The sequence below is a fragment of the Anser cygnoides genome, chromosome 38 (assembly GCF_040182565.1).
Source record: "Anser cygnoides isolate HZ-2024a breed goose chromosome 38, Taihu_goose_T2T_genome, whole genome shotgun sequence".
Lineage (NCBI taxonomy): Eukaryota > Metazoa > Chordata > Aves > Anseriformes > Anatidae > Anser > Anser cygnoides.
The window spans coordinates 263016-280389 of record NC_089910.1 but is presented as its reverse complement, the minus strand read 5'-3'; the positions used below and the strand labels follow the sequence as shown (position 1 = coordinate 280389).

The window sequence follows — 17374 nt, the reverse complement described above, 5'->3', positions numbered from 1 at the left end:
AAGACAGCTCCCGACCACCACATCTCCCACCAGTGTTTCTCTGTTTGTTAACAGCAGGTCTAGCAGGGCACCTCCCCTGGTAGGCTCTCTAACCAGCTGCGTCAGGAAGCTATCTTCCACGCTCTCCAGAAACCTCCTAGACTGCTTCTTCTGAGCTATACTGTATTTCCAGGATATGTCTGTGAAGTTGAAGTCCCCCATGAGAATAAGTGCTGGCAATTGCACACCTTCTGCCAGCTGCTTGTAGAACGCCTCTCCGATCTCCTCATCCTGTTTTGGTGGTCTATAACAGACCTCCACCAGGATGCCTGCCTTGCTGGCCTTCTCTCTGATCTTAACCCATAGGGACTCAGAATTATCATTCCCAGACTCGAGTTCCACAACATCAAAACACTCTCTAATATAGAGAGCCACACCGCCACCCCGTCTGTGCTGCCTGTCTCTTCTGACTTGCCTATAACCATTTGTTGCAGCACTCCAGTCATGGGAGTGGTCCCACCATGTTTCAGTGATGGCAACCAGGTCATAGTTTGCCTTTTATTTCTTTGCTATTGAACAATGGCTACAGCTATATTATATTGGACATGCAATAATAAAATCACTGTTTATGGCCCAGAGGAATTTGGCCTGTCAAATGTCATTCAAATGTCACTCTGGCATCTCCAATGTCACCTGGTGTCTGCATCTGACCAGCTCCCTCCTGGCCTCTGTCTCCATTCGATGTGCTGGTAGCTGAGACAAGCAGCTTACATGGAGCTGCCTGATTTGTACCCACCTGAACCAAGGCAAGAGGAATCCCAACTCCTGTGGGCTTCTGTGAGGCATGGGAGAGGCAGCTAAGCCCCCTTCTAGCCGCTGGACTGCAAATAAAGTATGAGATGCCTGGTTTGACCCAGCTGAAACCCTTCCCTCAGCAGGGGGAGGGAGATCCTTGGGTGGGTGTTCTGCCTGAAACCAGGACATGGAAAGGTGATCCTTGGACATCATACCTCTTCTGAAATGAGGAAGGACAGTGGTCCCTCCCCAGTGGAGGGAAGAAACATAGTTGATTACTTCAGTCTGTTTCAAAGTTGATTCCCCTGGAGGCACAGGGACTTGTCAAGAGCTCCCTGTGCTGCTGAGCAGGGCCGGGCTCCTGGGCCCAAGGGGAGCTCCTGGCAAGCGGGCAGCGCTGCAGAGAGACAGCTCTGCCCAGGAGCAGCTCCTCTGCACAGCGCAGCAGGGCTGGGGGCACTGCCTGCAGGGGACAAGGGCGGCTGAGAGAAGGGAGGGAGATGTTAAAGGCAGTGTGGAGGGGGGATGCTGAGAGCTGACTGCAGGAGAAATCTTCCCAGCCCTGAACAGGGTAAGTCTCTGGCTGCAGGGCAACACAGCTGTTGTTCCTGGTGCCATCTCCAGATTTTCTGGCAAATCCCACAGCCTATGGGACCTTTCAGGAGGACTCATCAAGTTTGTTAGGAAGAGGAGAATGACAAGCTCCAGAGCAGGGATTATCTGCCATAAATAACATAAGGAGAGCACATGAGACTTGCAGGGCTTGCTGCAGGCTGTGTAGCCGGGGTGCAGGCAGGGGTGGCCAGGGCTGTGGTGCAGAGCAGGGTCCCTGCTGTGCCCCAGGGGCTGTGTGCCAGGGCAGGGCCTCTGCCGCCTGCCAGGCTCAGCACTCAGCGTGCCTGGGGAGCTGCCCAGGGCGCTGCGGGGAGAAGCTGTGGGTGGAAGGACCTCCCCGGCCTGACAGGGCAGACTCCTGCCAGTGCCCAGAGGCTGCTGCGTGGGGCAGGCTGCTCACAGCTCCACAGCACTCCCAGGGCATCTTTGGGGGAGATTCTTGAAAGTGAAGAGAAACGCCTATACTACCAGAAGGGAAGGCACTCTCTGGGGGCTCTTCATTCACTTTCCGGCCCTGAAGGGCTCTCAGGACAGGTCAGAGCTGCTCCTTAGCCACTGAACACAGGAATATGTCCCAGAAAAGTGTCCTGGGACTGGAGGAGTCTGCATGGCAGAGCTGAGCACACAGCAGGTGGGACGGGGTCTGTGAGCAATGGCAGGGAGGAGATGTGGGGACAGGGAAGCAGCGGCCAGCAGAGACAGCTCCAGGCAGCAGAGACCTGGGCAGGGAGAGAGAGGGAGCTGCTGCCTGAAACACCAAGAGAGGGGGGATTCAGGCACTGCCAGCCAGGCCTGCAGTGCAGGCACCTTCTCTGCAGCAACCCCTTGCTCTCCTCTGCCTCCCAGCATATCCTCTGCCCTTAGGAGCTTTAGGGCATGAGCCACCTCCTCCTCAGCTGGACCTCCAGAAAAGGAGAGGAGCCTGTGTCCTGCAAGATGATACACAACGACAAGGCTAAGAGTACCTGCCCTGCAGTGTCACTTCTCTAGGCGGTGTGCAAGCTTGGTAGAGTGAAGGCTTCACTGCGTGCCCATCTGATTTTCTCTCTGTCAGCTGGTTGGAGCATTGTGGTATTCTCTCTTATTTCTCCTCGTGTGTGTGGTTCTCCTACTCTCTTTGTCTAGAGAGCAGATGGGTGTAAGCTTCTGTTCTGAACTGGACTGCTGTTGAACTATGTGCCCAAACTCCATTCTACACTGTCAGGCACACTGTCATTCACTTGGGAGGGTTGTTGAATGAGATGACTCATTCCTCATTCCACACAGGGAATAGTAATATCTCCGAAGGAAAACTGGGTTTTGCTCAGAGAAGTCTGCCTAACTTCTCACTTTTTTCTTCTCCTAGAGCAGGTCTGCATGCCCCGAGGCAACAAATGTCCAACAGCACCTTCCCCACAGAGTTCCTCCTCCTGCCATTCACAGACACGCGTGAGCTGCAGCTCCTGCACTTTGGGCTCTTTCTGGGCATCTACCTGGCTGCCCTCCTGGGCAACGGCCTCATCCTCACAGCCGTAGCCTGCGACCACCGCCTCCACACCCCCATGTACTTCTTCCTCCTCAACCTCACCCTCCTCGACCTGGGCACTATTACCACCACTGTCCCCAAAGCCATGGCCAATTCCCTCTGGGACACCACAGCCATCTCCTACTCGGAATGTGCTGCACAAGTCTTTTTCTTTTTCTTTTTCGTCTCAGCAGAGTTTTCCCTTCTCACCATCATGGCCTATGACCGCTACGTTGCCATCTGCAAACCCCTGCTCTACGGGACAATAATGGACAGCAGAACTTGTGTCAACATGGCAGCAGCTACCTGGGGCAGTGGCTTTCTCTATGCTGTGCTGCACACTGCCAATACCTTTTCCCTTCCTCTCTGCCAAGGCAATACCCTGGACCAGTTCTTCTGTGAAATTCCCCAGATCCTCAAGCTCTCCTGCTCAGATGCCTACCTCAGAGAATTTGGGTTTATTGTTGCTAGTGTCTGTTTAGCATCTGGGTGTTTTGTTTTCCTTGTACTTTCTTACGTGCAGATCTTCAGAGCTGTGCTGAGGATCCCCTCGGAGCAGGGCCGGCACAAAGCCTTTTCCACGTGCCTCCCTCACCTGGCCGTGGTCTCCCTGTTTCTCTGCACTGGCTTATTTGCCTACCTAAAACCTCCCTCCGTCTCTTCCTCCTCCCTGAATCTTTTGCTGGCAGTTCTGTACTCGGTGATGCCTCCAGCAGTGAACCCTCTCATCTACAGCATGAGGAACAAGGAGCTCAAGGATGTAGTGTGGAAAGTGATGACTGGAGGTTTATCAGAAGGAATAAACTGCCCGTCTTCTTAATGTCAACTTTATAAAGACCCAGAAATGGTTTTATTTGTTTCTATTTCTTTCTTTTTTTTTTTTTTTTTTTTACTTTGCTTTACTTCTCATAGTGTTTCCCACAAAGAAATATCATTGTTCATACCTTCTTGCATTGTATGCACCTGTCTCACGTGACTCCAAGTCGTTGTAAAAATGGTGGGTCAGGCTTTCTGTGTATTTTAATAAAAGAAAGGACAATGCATTGACTCACTTGCCTGATATCCTTCCTTGTAGACCTGTGGTGGAGCTTCAGGGGCACGTGGCAGTGTGCAGGAGAAGGGTCCTGGCACAGCAGCTCTGTCAGGGTGCACCTGTGATTGTTCCCTGTTTTTGGACAGCACCCACAGTGATGGTGAATTCACCTGCCTCTGTCCACAATATGTGAGAGGGCTGATGGCAGGCAGGCGTCTGTCTGGAGGGAAGCAGGAGCTGCCAGGAGAGGTCAAGACTTCAGCAGGGACAGTGCGTGCCAGGGAGTCAGTAGCGCATGGAGCCCATAGAGCAGGGGCATGTCCCAGGTGGAGCCACCCAGAGATAAGGTGCTAAATCTGGGAGGAAACAGGCAAAGAAGATCTCTGCAACTTCAGGAAACACAGCAGGCATAGGGAAAACAATCTGATGAACTGGTTGTTATACCTCTGGTGAAATTTCATAAACTGGATATAGTGAAAAACAGCTCTCGACATTGGAAATGAGTTGGAAATGATGACCCTTGTGGGTCCCTTCCAGCTCAGACTATTCCATGAGTCTCTGATTCTGAAGAAGGCCGGCTATCTGTGCGCACCCTCCATGGCCAAAGAACCACTTGTGTGGGAGGCAGTCAGTGGCAGTGCCCCCCACCACCTGACTCTGCCTTCCCAGCCTGACCAGCACGGCCCTGCAGAGTGCCCCCACGGCCCCACGCACCACAGCCCCCTCACTCTGCAGAGCAGCACCGCCAGCTCAGGGGCTGTGGGCAGCATGGGCAGGGGCTGCAGGAATGGCTGCTCAGGCCAGCCCAGACGTGGTGGGCTGGGGCAAGGCTGTGTGGGACATGGGGTGTGCTGGGAGCAGGGCAGGGTGCTGTGTGTGTGTGATGGTGCTGCCTGAGGAGCCCCAGGGCCAGCAGTGTGGTGCTGTGCTGTGCTGGGGAGTGGGGCTGGCCTGGGGGGCTGCAGGGTTTTTGGGGTAAGAGGGTGGGGGCTGAATCTCAGTGAGTCCAGTTCCATAAGCCATTCCCTAAGGTTGCCATCAATTCTTTTAGGACAGACAGTTTCCTAAGGTCATTTACTTTTGAGGGTACAGTCCCTTTTTCAGCCTTTACTATAATTTTCTGCAAAGGTCTCAACATTTCTCTAAAATGCACATTCAGTGCTTGATTCACTTTTTCACACAGAGGTGGCCATTCCGTTCAGGATGCCCTGGAGTTGCTAAAGGCTATATGAAGAAACGTGAGCCTGGACATGTAGGAGTCCTTCTGAAGCATGAGCTGGTTGGCAGTCAGAGTACTTGAGGGATTGTGCAGGGCATCCCCTGCACCCACTGCTCCTGGGTGGGCTGGGAAGAGGCCTCCTGAGTACAACAGCTCCTCATAGCCCTGTGGATGCTGGCTGTGAGGTCACTTCTGTCCCAGCACCCGGCTGGGCAATAGCAGCAAGGTAGAGCCCCTGAGGTCATAAAGGCCATCAGAAAGCTGCCCCCAAGAGGGTGACACATTTGGGGAGGACAGGGGGAAGCTGGGTGAATAAAGGTGGGAAATCTGGGGGAGAGAATAGGGTCTTGGATAACAGTAAGGAAAGATTTGGAAGAGGTGAGAGGGGTTCAGATAAGGCTGTTGCTTCTGCAAACATTAGTATGTCTATATTTCTAACTAGTAATGCAAAAATCTAGTGCTACCCTAAATGCTCTCTCTCACCCTGAAAGGCATCCATTGCTATAATCCCCAACCTCATTTCCTACCTTGAAGTCAAACGCCAAAAACATTACTTGTTACCATTAGTCACAGAGTCATAGAATCATAAAAACACAGGGTTGGAAAGAACCTACAAGATCATCTAGTTCAACCATCCTCCTATCACCAATACTACCTCCTAAGATACTAAATCATACCTCGTAGCACCTCGTCCAGGTGCTTCTTGAACACTGCCAGGGTCGGTGACTCCACCACCTCCCTGGGCAGGCCGTTCCGGTGCCTGACCACTCTTTGAGAGAAAAAGTTTTTTCTGATTTCTAATCGAAATCTCTACAGGCGCAACTTCTGGCCATTTCCTCGAGTCCTATCATTAGTTATCTGAGAGAAGAGGCCGACCCTCTACTCATCACAACCTCCCTTCAGGAAGTTTTAGAGTGCAATGAGGTCTCCCCTGAGCCTCCTCTTCTCCTGACTAAACAATCCCAGCTCCCTCAGCCGCTCCTCATGGGACTTGTGTTCCAGACCTCTCACCAGTTTTGTTGACCTTCTCTGGACACGCTCCAGGGCCTCGATGTCTTTCTTGTAGTGAGTGGCCCAAAACTGAACACAGTACTCCAGGTGTGGCCTCACCACAGCTGAGTACAGGGGGATGATCACCTCCCTGCTCCTGCTGGCTACACTATTTCTAACACAGGCCAGGATACCATTGGCCTTCTTGGCCACCTGAGGACACTGCCAGCTCATGTTCAGCCGAGCATCAATCAACACTTCCAGGTACTTTTCCTCTCCACAATCTTCAGCCACTCTGTCCCAAGCCTATAGCGTTGCATGGGGTTGTTGTGGCCAAAGTGCAGGACCGGGTGCTTGGCCTTGTTAAACCTCACCCCTTTAGCCTCATCCCAGCCTATCTTGATCCCTCTGAAGGGCCACCCTACCCTCAGGCAGATTGACACTACCTCCTGACCTGGTGTCGTCTGCAAACTTACTGAGGGTACACTCAATCCCCTCATCTAGGTCATCAATAAGGATATTAAACAAGATAGGCTCCAGTACCAAGCCCTGGGGGACCCCAATTGTAACAGGACACCAGCTGGACTTAACTCCATTAACCACAACTTGCTGGGCATGGCCCTCCAGCCAGTTCTTTACCCAGAGAAGAATATACCTGTCCAGGCCACGGGCAGACAATCTCCCCAGGAGAATACTGTGGGAGACCATGTCAAAGGCTTTGCTGAAGTCTAAGTAGACTACATCAACAGCCCTTCCCTCATCTACCAGTCTGGTCATATGATCATATAACAGACCCCCACCACGATGTCACCCCTACAGGTCTTTCCCCTCATTCTTATCCATTGACACTCAACTTTACCATTCCCAACCCCAAGCTCTTCAACATCAAAACACTCTTTAATATAAAGAGCGATACCACCACTCTTCCTTCCTTGTCAATCCCTTCTGAAGATCTTGTAGCCGTCTATCACAGTACTCCAGTCGTGGGAGTGATCCCACCATGCTTCATTACAGCAACTAGGTCAGAGTTAGCCTGTCTCACAGTTGCTTCCAACTCCTCCTGTTTGTTGCCCATGCTGTATTCATTGGTGTAGATGCACTTCAGATGAGACATCTGCCTCATCCCCAGCTTCAGCATTGTCCCCCCAGGCACTTCTCTGGTGATCCCTGTTTTATCCCCTTTCCCCATCATAGCTAGTTTAAAGCTCTCTCGATGAGTCCTGCTCGCTCCTGTGCTAGGATTCATTTCCCCCTTGAAACTCTTTGAATCTCTATGGTTCTACTTAGAGAAGCTCATATGCAGCTGAGTTTTGCATTTGAGACCAGAACAGTGTTGTTAACAGACCAGTGTTTCACTTATTGTTGAACCATATCAATGGGTTCTCCATCTCTCATACTGCTCCCCACGACATGTAGGTTGGGGGTATGCAGGACAACGCAATGGGACACAGCCAGGACACTGGACCCAAAGGGATTAAATAGATACTGCAATAGGTGTTCCAGCCCACCATCCCACTACCAAAAGCACCTCTCAGCCTGGAGCAGAGGAGCCTGCTGGGGAAGAGCTGGAGGGCTGTGGGGACCCACCAGCAGGAGCTGGGAGGGCAGTTTGGGTGCCAAGTCCTGCCCAAGGGTCCAACCTTCCTCCCCGTTCAGCTCCTGTAAGAGAGGTATCTCCGCCCGTGGGTGCTGGGCAGGCATCCTTGGGCTCCACGGGGGCCCAAGGCAGCAGAGGGTGGGCACTGCCAGTGAGTGCCTCATGGGGCTTCACAGAGAGCCACTTTGTCTGGAAACTGCCTGTGGCTGGCAGGACGGAAATGTCTCTGTCAGCAGAAATAGTGTCCAGGGACCAGGGCCTCTGGCAGCCCCACAGCCAGACACTGATCCTGCTGGCCCTAAGACGTGACCCTCCCCAACCGCTGTGTTTCTGAGCTCTGCTCCCCTTGATCAGCCTCAGGGAGGTGCCCTGACACCTGGGCAGGGAAGCACTGGATCTGGGGCAAAGCCCCAGAGGGTTTTAATATAAACATCTGCCAACACACAGCATAAAAACAGGGGAATATCAAGAGGGGAAATACCCATGTGTGTCTGCTGCCTGCTGGAAAAGGGAGACCGTTCCCTGGTGCTCATGGCTCTCCCAGTGGCACTGAGCTCTCCTCCCTCCTGGCTGCACCCAGCTGCTCAGCAGGGCTGGGCTCTGCTGGCCTGGGGCTCTGGGACCCTTGTGCATGGGGCTCTGGTGACACATCCTGGGAGTCCTCATGGGGACATGCCAGAGACACCTCTTCAGCATCGTCATAGCCCATGCTTCCCGGGAAGGGGGACGAGGTGTCTCCCTCACCTCCAGGGGCACCGGTACTTCTCTGGGAGTGCAGTCTTCCCCCTGTAAGCATCAAGGCAGGTTGCTGTGGTTGGTCCTGTGGGGAGCCCTTTGGGGCTGTACAACATCTTCCTCCTCCTTGCCAGCCCTGAGGCATTCGGCCCATTCTCTCAGCCCCCAGCAAATCTCCCAGGACAGGTTCCCCGTGCTGGGAGATCAGGCTCTTGATACAACATGGACTTGCCTGGCGCTGGGGTCGGCACCAAGGAGGCGGCAGCGCTGCATTGCCCTCTCACCTGTGGCTGCATCCCTGGGCCCATCTCCCTCCTCTGGAATCCCGGGCACATCCCAGTCCCCCTGCGCAGGGACAGGATCCTCCCCAGGGTCAGAAACCTCCCCAGCGTCATCATAGCCATCTCCTGGGTCACCTCCAGGCAGGACAGGGATATCTGTAAGGAGAGGGCAGGTGGTGGCAGAATGAGAAGAGACATCCTGCAGAGCAGAGGATGGGAGAGTGTGCAGGGACACAGGGCTGACAAGCTGCTGTTGTCAGGCCACAGCAGAGCCTTCATCCTTCCAGCTCTGATGATAACACTCAGCAGCACTGCTGTCTGTCTGTCTGCAGGCAGGAGAGATGGAGCCCTTCCTCTCCTTCCCCCTCCAATCCCTGGGTCGGGCCCCAGACCATCCTCCTCCTCGCTGTGCCTGGGGTAGGACTGCAGCTGGGTCAAGGACACCTCTGACAAAGAGCCTGCAGAGAGCTTCAGCGGGTGCTGTGGGATGAGTCCTGCTGCCCTGATTGGTGCTCAGCACTGCTGGGGATGGGCACCAACAGAGCTGGGGGTGCATGGGGAGGAGACCAGTTCCCTTGGGACGAGGTACTTCTCAGAGAGGCTCCCAGAGCTGCCTTGGGACAGCCTCTTTGCTAAGCCCTTGGCTGTTCCCTAGGTGCAAGGCCAGGCAGAGAGGGGCTGTCCCCTCTGGGATGGGCAGAGCTGGTGGGGAAGAAGCTCCTCTGTTGGGCCCAGCACCACTGGATGCTCTCCCACAGACCCCACGGCCCAACGATTTCAGGGACCAAGGGCAGGAGCCGCAGGGGACAGCCCTGGTCTGGGACAGGGAGAAAGGGCCCTGCAGATGTGCCCCCACAGGGACCTGCACCCACCTGAGAGACTGAACCTTGGCTGCTTCTCCCATGTCAGGCTGTAAGCGATCTCCTCGTACACGGCCTCAGGGAAGGGCTCCCCAGCTCTCCCAGAGCCTGGGGACAGAGGCAGGGCTGGTCTGGGGATGGGCAGAGAGGGACAGGACCCCACTGGGCTCCCCCAACCCCATTCCCTGGGCCAGCACAGGGCTGTCCCCACAGCACAGCCCCACTGTGTTGTGTTGGCACTGCAGCCACAACCCCAGGGAAGGCAGCATCCCCATGGAGATGGTCTGGGGCAGCGTCAGCGTCGCACCATCTCTTTGGAGACAGCTCTTTTGCTGCTTTGTTCCCTGGGTCACGTCCCAGCGCAGACCCTGCAACAGCTCCTTCATTTCCCCTCCCCATGGAGCTGCTCCATCTCTTCCCCACGCGTCAATAGCACAGCCCGTGCCCTGTTGGGGGGTGGCTGGAACCACAGTGATGGACCCTGCTGCCCCACGCTCCTCCTGCCAGTGCTGCCCAGAGCACTGACAGCAGCACATCCTCCCTGTCTCCCTCAGCCCAGCTCTCCCATTTCTCTCCTTCACCCAGGACTCATGTCCTCGGAGTCTGGGTTCTCTCCACCCCTTGCTGCTGGTGCCCCATGGTCTATCAATCAGTGGGGCAGCACATGGGGCAGGAGACAGCACACAGCTCTGTTTCTGTGCCCTCACCAACACCCCCAGCACATCCAACCCTGCCAGGAGGCATCTCCCCACCAGGACCACTGGGGGAGGACCCACCTCTGCGCTGAGCCCTGGCGCTTCGCACCTGCCCAGCCAGGAGGGCCAGGAGCAGGCAGAGGAGGGCCCCCAGGATGATGCAGATGATGACAGGCACCGAGAGTCTCTCACTGGTGGTGGTCAGAGGGCTCCGGGGGGGAACTGCATGGGCAGGAACATGGGAGGGGCAGCATCAGGCATGGGAGAGGCTGGGGGCAGGACACGCCACTCCTGACCACAAAAGGCAGCAGGGGCTGGGGGGGACAGGGCTGGGTGATGGAGCAGCTCCCACCCTGCTGGGTACATCACAGACTTCCCCCAGCTCCCTCGATTTCTTGGGAGTCTCACAGCCCAGCAGGGAGCCCCTTCCCCTGGCTGTGGGTCACAGCCTGGCCATGGGCAGACCCAGCCCCAGGGGAAGAACAATTTACCTGCTTGTGGGGGGGATGTTGCTGTCCTGGGTGCAGCTGCAGGGGAGGAGAAGGAGAGCCAGGCTGAGAGGCTGGGGCTGCGGTACCAGGCAGCCTCCCTGGCAGACGGCCCCAACATGTGCCACCTGAATTGTCCCTCCTGCGGGGCTGGGCAGGGTGGCAGGGACAGGGCCCAGCACCACTGCTCTGGGCCACTCACAGGACAGTGCAGGCAGCCCAGGGGATGTGCGGGGACATCCAGCCCCACAGAGGCTGCTCGCCACCCACCACCAGCCTCCCACTCTGCAGGGACACCCCTGCTGGGCGATGCCAGGATCCAGCAGGGGAGACGCCCAAGCCAGCTCCTTGCCAAGCCCCCAGCGATGTCTCCCAGCCCCACTGCTCACCTGAGCAATGCACAGCCGCATCTGCCTTATGCTGGCAGGCACCGCTGTCCCCTGGCTGGGCCCAGCAGTCCTGCAGAGACAGCTCCGTTCCCCCACACTCCATCAGCCAGATGGGGCCCGTCCCCTCTCCAAAGGCAGCCTGGCCCAGGGCATAGACCGCGGGGCCACAGCCCAGCTGCCTGCATGCCACCTCGGCATCCCGCATGTCCCAGGCATTGTCACACAGCGTCCCCCAGGCGCCGCGGAGCCAGACCTCCACTCTTCCCGAGCAGCCGTCCTTGCCTCCCACGGTGCGGATCTTCTCCCTGTCTGGGGAGGCAGCGACCTCCCATTGCACCGGGACAGCTGGGACAGCCCTGCCAGGTGAGGGGGGCACATGCAGGGGCAGCTCCCTACCTGTGCACCTCGTGGAGTTGGGGCATGCAGCCACCTGCGGCCTTTCTGTCCATGTCCCAAAGGAAAGAGAAGTTAGGCTGAGGGGACTGCTTTGGGGGTCGTGCAGAAGAGAGCAGGGCTGACCTCTGCTCACACGTCCCCATGCTGCCTGGGTCAGGGCAGCAGCAGAACCCCGTTCATTCAGGGGACATGCACGGCACTGTGGGGGGCACCTGAGTGCACATCCCCACAGGGTCCCTGGTTCACAGAGCAGCAGGAGGCTGTCCCTGGATGGAGGACTCCTGCAAGCCCTGCATGGTCTCCTCTGAGACCTTGCCTGGAGATGCGTCTGCATCCCCCAGGAGCTGCTGAAAGCCTGGCTGTTGACTGCTGCTGGTGGACGTGGGTGGCTCTGAGAGCTAAAGTCACCTTTGTGACACCAGCAGCAACAGGGTCTAATGCAGAAAGTCAAAGCCCCTCTGGGTTCCTTCTCTGCATTTGACCATACCCAGTGGGGAAGAGGACCTGGGGGCCTGATGAATCAGATTTACCATTGCAGGTGATGTGGGCCTCTTCTCGGAGGTCTTCACACGACTGCGGATGCCAGGGAGCAGAGGGACACTGCCAGAAGGAGCTGTTGCTCTTCCCACACTCCACATGATCCAGCCACGCGGTGCCAGACAGCTTGGCATAGATTGAGGTTGGTTCCTGGTTCCCTTCATTCCCACAGCCCAGCTCCTTGCACACCAGTGACACCGTCTCGGTAGTCATCGAGTTGGAGCAAACGCTGCCCCACGTCCCGTTGTAGAAAACCTGAAGGCGCCCGGAGCAGCCATCGCTGTTCTCCAGCCTCAGGGCCATGAACTCTGGAAGGAGGAAAGGCCCCAGGGGGAACAGGCTGGTCTGGGGCTGGGGGATCAGAGGCTCCTCTGCACCCCAGGTGCTCGGGTATTTGGAGGCACAGCCAGCGAATCCCTCCTGCATACGGGGGCAGAGATGTCTCTGACATACACCCCTGCCCTCCCCACTCACTGTCAGAATGAATGGACTCCCCAGGGACCCTGGGGTCTGTGTGAGGGTTTCCCCAGGATGGGCTTGGGCAGGGGATCCAATGCAGCCAGGGATGGCATCGGCCCTGCCCAGCCCTGTCCTCACCCCATCCTCCCAGGCCCCAGCTCCCAGCCCCACTCCCAGCACAGACCTGAGCAGACAACTCCCGCGTCCTCTTTGTGCCCGCAGTCTTGCTGCCCCCAGGCCTCAGCAGGGCAGTCCCAGAGAGCAGCTTCGGCCCCGGAGCAGTTGACGCCGTCCAGCCAGATCTGCCCGGAGCCCTCCCCGAACCGAGCAGAGCTGGCTGCCTCCAGGGCCCTTCCACAGCCCAGCTGGCGGCAAACGACGGCAGCGTCGGCCAGGTCCCAGGCGTCGTCGCAGACGGTGCCCCAGCGCCCCTGGTAGTAGATCTCCACTCTCCCGGCACAGCGCCCAGACCCGTCTGCCAGCCGGACCCGCCGGCTCCCTGCAGCGGGGAGAAGCCCCGGCCGTCAGGGGCTGGCTGCCTGCCCAGCCCCACACCTGGGGGACATGAACCACCACTCACCCCGGCACACGGCCCCCACGTCCTCCATGATTCCTGCTGAGGGTGGGCTCTCGGGCAGGGAGGTGTTGCAGAGGCTCAGGTCAGCCTCTTGCCCTGTGCACCGCACCCCATGCAGCCCCACAGGGCCCAGCCCTCGCTCGGCCCTCACAGGGGTGTAGGCTGCCTCTGCCTCTCCGCACTGCAGCTGCCGGCACACCACGCTGGCCTCCTGCATGTCCCACTGCTCATCCAGGACTCTGCCCCACGTCCCGTGCTGGAAGACCTCCACGCGCCCGTCGCACCGGCTCCCTCCGCCCACCAGCCGCAGGGACATGGGGCGAGCCGGGCCTGGTGAGAGCAGAAATTCAGCCAGCCGCTGCCATGGGGTCCCCAGCTCTGGGTGGCCGTGTCACGCACGAGGGGCAAATGGACTTTGCAGCACTGCCCAGCACTCACCTGAGCAAATGACAGCAGCAGCGTTCTCGTGGGAGCACTGCGAGGCCCCCAGGGCAGTCACCGGGCACTGCCCCAGGTGGGCTTCAGTCCCGTCACAGTGGAACGAGTCTCTCCAGACGGGGCCGGTTCCTCTCCCAAAATGCCCTCCTCCAGGAATGGACTCGGCAAAGCCACAGCCGAGGTGCCGACAGAGAACGTGGGCGTCCGAGAGGTCCCAGCGGGAGGCACAGAGGGTCCCCCACGTCCCCAGCACCTCGACCTCCACCCTGCCCGCACACGCCGTGCTGCCATTCACCAGCCTGAACCCTGTGTACTCTGGGGACAAAGGAGGGTGAGAGGTCACATTTGTGCTCTTGCTCCCACAGGAGCTGCAGGAGAGGCCAAAGGGACAACGTGCCTTTCCCCTCCTGCAGCACTCTTTTAGGGCTGCAGATCTCCCCCTCACCCCACCTGTCCCCCTCCCAGCACAGCCCAGTGCCCACCCTGCTCTCCTGCCCCCACCACAGCCCCCGTGGGCACCATCCCACCCTAAGTCCTTACGTGTGCAGGTGACATGAGTGCCATTGCCGTGGGTGCAGGTCTGGTCCCTGGGGGCCCCCCAGGGGCAGAAGAGGATGGTGGATTCATTCCCCACACACTGCAGCTCTCTGGCCCAGACAGGACCGGCCCCTTCTCCCAGGTGAGCTGCCCCATGCACTGACAGGGCTGTGCCACACTGCAGCTCCCTGCAGACCACCTCGGCAGCTTTGGCACCAAACTGGGAGTCACAGACAGCTTTCCAGTGGTCCCTGTTGTAGACCTCCACACTTCCTGAGCAGGGGCTGTCCCCTCCAACCAGCCGGACAAATCCTGGAGCAACCGAGGAGACCTGTGAGTTCCCAGAGCCCTCTGGCACTTCCGTGCCCACCTCCCACCTGCAGAGCCCCATGGCCAGCCCAGCAGCTCTCAGGGGGTGCCAATGGCACAAACAGCTCAGGGTCCCCCTGCTGCTCCTCAGAAACCAGCCCAGCACCCATGGGCTGCCCTCTCTCCCAAGCCCCCAGCCGCAGGCACCGCTCAGGGAAACTGCTGCTCCCCGGAGCCCCTGGGCTGCCCGGCCCTAGACCCAGCACTGCAGCACCCGCAGCACGTGGGCCCAGGGAGACGGACCCAGGCACTGGGGGCTGCTGCAGCCTGCTCTGCCCCACCAGGCTCAGGCCAGGCTGAGGAACCCCTTGGAGCTGCCAGAAAAGCCCCCTGTTCCCAGGGGCTGCTGGGGCTCTTGGGGAGTTGCTGTTAGATGGGGCACATCTGGGGAGCAGGTAAAGGGGGGGTCCTCAGGCAGGGACAGAGTGTGGTGCTGGGCATGCATGTCCCCAGCCACCAGCTGGGCAGAGGGCTGGAGAGCAGGCAGAGAGCAGCCCTGGCTGACACGAGCTCCCAGTGCAAAGGCAGGCACCGAGGAGAGCCAGGAGATGCTGGCACAGCCCCTGGGGCACAGGGCAGGCGGGAGAGGCTGGGCAGTGGGTCAGCATGGCCTGGAGGGGCCATGTCTCCAGGGTTTGGCTCTCATGGGGTGACCCTGGCACAGGAACAAGGTGCCACTTGCCACCCTGCTCCTCTGCTCAAGCCCAGTGCTCCTGCCCTCTGAACAGCCCCTCTGCTTTGGCCGAGCTTCTCTTGTCTGACGGGGGTACAACCCAAACATCCTGGGCCATTGCACGCCCTTCCCTGAGGCTGCTGGTGGCTGGGGGAGTTGCTCTAGATTCCCCTGGCATAGGGACCAGCCTACCAGACAAGGCCAGGGCGAATGGGAGGAGAAAGATGGGAACCAGCCAGCACAATGGGGAAGGGTGGGGGCTTTCGTCTCCCAGCCCTGGGCACCTCCCCAGGGTTGGCTGCTCCAGCTCAAGGATAAGGCTGGGTTTGGGTATCTAGGCTGGGCTCCACTGGGCTTTTCCCAGGAACGTGGGACAACAGCAGTGACAGACCGAGCTCATCAGTGCCCTGATCCATGAGCTGTTACTCTTTTCCCCTGTCCCATCCCCAAAATGTGGGGAATGGGCTGAGCCCTTACCTGAACATATCACTCCAGCATCCGAATTGTGAGAACAGTAGGATTCACCACGTCCTGCATGACTACAGTCAGACAGGGCAGACTCGGTGCCATGACATCGAACAACAACCATCCAAATGGGGCCAGATCCTGGCCCAAAGTGTCCATACTTAGGAGCTTCCAGAGCAGCCCCACAGCCCAGCTGCCTACAAACCACTGCAGCATCGTCCTTGTCCCACGAATAACCACACACAGTCCCCCACTGGCCCTGGTGTTTCACCTCCACTCTCCCAGCACAACGCCTGCCGCCATCCGCCAGCCTCAGCTCCGCAGTCCCTTCAAACACCAACACAGGAAGGGTCAGGAGACCTTCGAGCCCCACACTGTGGGTCTGAGATTGTCCCTGGGTCAGGCACAGTCACAGACTCCAGGGTGGGAGCCCTGTCCTGCACGGCCTGTCCCTGGGGTGGTGTTGGGGTCTTTGCTCTCCCCATGGGTTGAACTGGGCTGGGGGTGCCCAGCTTCAGCCCTCTTGCACCATTCACTGCCACACAGCCCTCAGCACCTCCTCCCACACCAGTGGCTCCCTGCCCCTGCCCATGCCCACCTGCATACCACCCCCAGCCCTGCACAGGGCTCCCACACCTCCCCAGCCCAGGAGCCCCTGAATAGCCCCATGTTCCTTGACCCATACTTCTCCCTGTCCCACCTGCCTCAGGCACCTCCCAAATGTACCAAAAACCCTGGGGCTTCCTGTCTGTCCAGGGGGCACAAAGAAAAAATCACAAGGTTCCCCCCCAACCTGTGTCCCCTCCTCATCCCTGCTGTCAGCCCAGCCTCTAAGCTTGGCCGGGGCCCCCAGGAAGGACACCTCTCTGTCACCTCTGGTGCAGAAGCCCCAGTCTCCTTCTGTCTGGGGGGCACAACCTGCCCTCCTGGGATCACTGTTTCCCCAAATCCCAGGGGCAGGGAGCAGCACACAACCCCTCCAGGACACCCCAGACATAGGCTGTGCCCAGGAGATGGCTGAGGACTGCTGTTACTGTCTGGGCCTTCTCCATCTCCAGAGGGACAGTGCTGGGGAACAAGGGGTCCCAAAAGGGTACACGAGGACACGGTGTCTGGAAATGCAGCCAGGCATGGGCTGCCGTAATCATGGGAGCTGTGGAAATGGATTATCCCCTCCCACCCAGAGAGACACCGATTAAAGCACAGGGCTGAGGGACTGAGAACCTTCTGCCTCTCATTTCAGTGGTGCCTGGAAAGCAACCCCACTCCCAGGGGGATCCTGATGACCCCACTGCTGCTGAGGGGTCCCAATGACTCCGCTGCTGCCTGCTGGCCCCAGGCTGTGGAACAAAGCACTTACCTCTGCAAGGCTGCACCCAGAGGAGCAGCCACAGCACCCAAGGGGACAGGAGTCCCTCTGTCCCCATCCTGAGGCTCCTGCCCTCACAGCACGGCCCTGCTGCTGGAGCTCCTCGGACCCACGATGCAGTGGAGGTGATGATGAGGGAGCAATATATCTGTGCAGATGCTGTCCCAGCTGCAGGAGGAGCCAATCGAAGCAGCAGGCACCTTTTTAGACGTTATCGGCACTGATCTCCCCTCCGACGCAGCCCAGCTCTCCAATGAACTTCTCCAGCGCTCTTCATGACCATATATGAGGGACGGCTCCGCTGCGGGTCTCACGTCACTGCGGTGGGAGATCATCGTGGGGTAGGGCTGGGTGTGGGGGCAGATGGGTCTGAC

The 17374-nt window shown here is 58.3% G+C and overlaps 2 protein-coding genes across 2 annotated transcripts; one reads left to right on the top strand and one right to left on the bottom strand.

The window, feature by feature from the left end:
• Positions 1 to 2409: 2409 nt before the first annotated feature.
• Positions 2410 to 4628, top strand: LOC136788489 (olfactory receptor 14I1-like). Its single transcript, XM_066987042.1, has one exon. It carries the CDS (start codon positions 2631 to 2633, stop codon positions 3711 to 3713), a length of 1083 nt encoding a protein of 360 aa, XP_066843143.1. The 5' UTR covers positions 2410 to 2630; the 3' UTR covers positions 3714 to 4628.
• A 4811-nt stretch (positions 4629 to 9439) lies between these two features.
• On the bottom strand, positions 9440 to 14515 carry LOC136788507 (scavenger receptor cysteine-rich type 1 protein M130-like). Its single transcript, XM_066987060.1, has 9 exons — positions 14128 to 14515; positions 13588 to 13902; positions 13153 to 13479; positions 12757 to 13071; positions 12107 to 12421; positions 11181 to 11621; positions 10795 to 10830; positions 10385 to 10525; positions 9440 to 9716 (listed from the first exon to the last, which is right to left on the bottom strand). The coding sequence occupies exons 1-9, from the start codon at positions 14513 to 14515 to the stop codon at positions 9526 to 9528; spliced, it is 2469 nt and encodes an 822-aa protein (XP_066843161.1). The 3' UTR covers positions 9440 to 9525.
• Positions 14516 to 17374: the final 2859 nt, after the last annotated feature.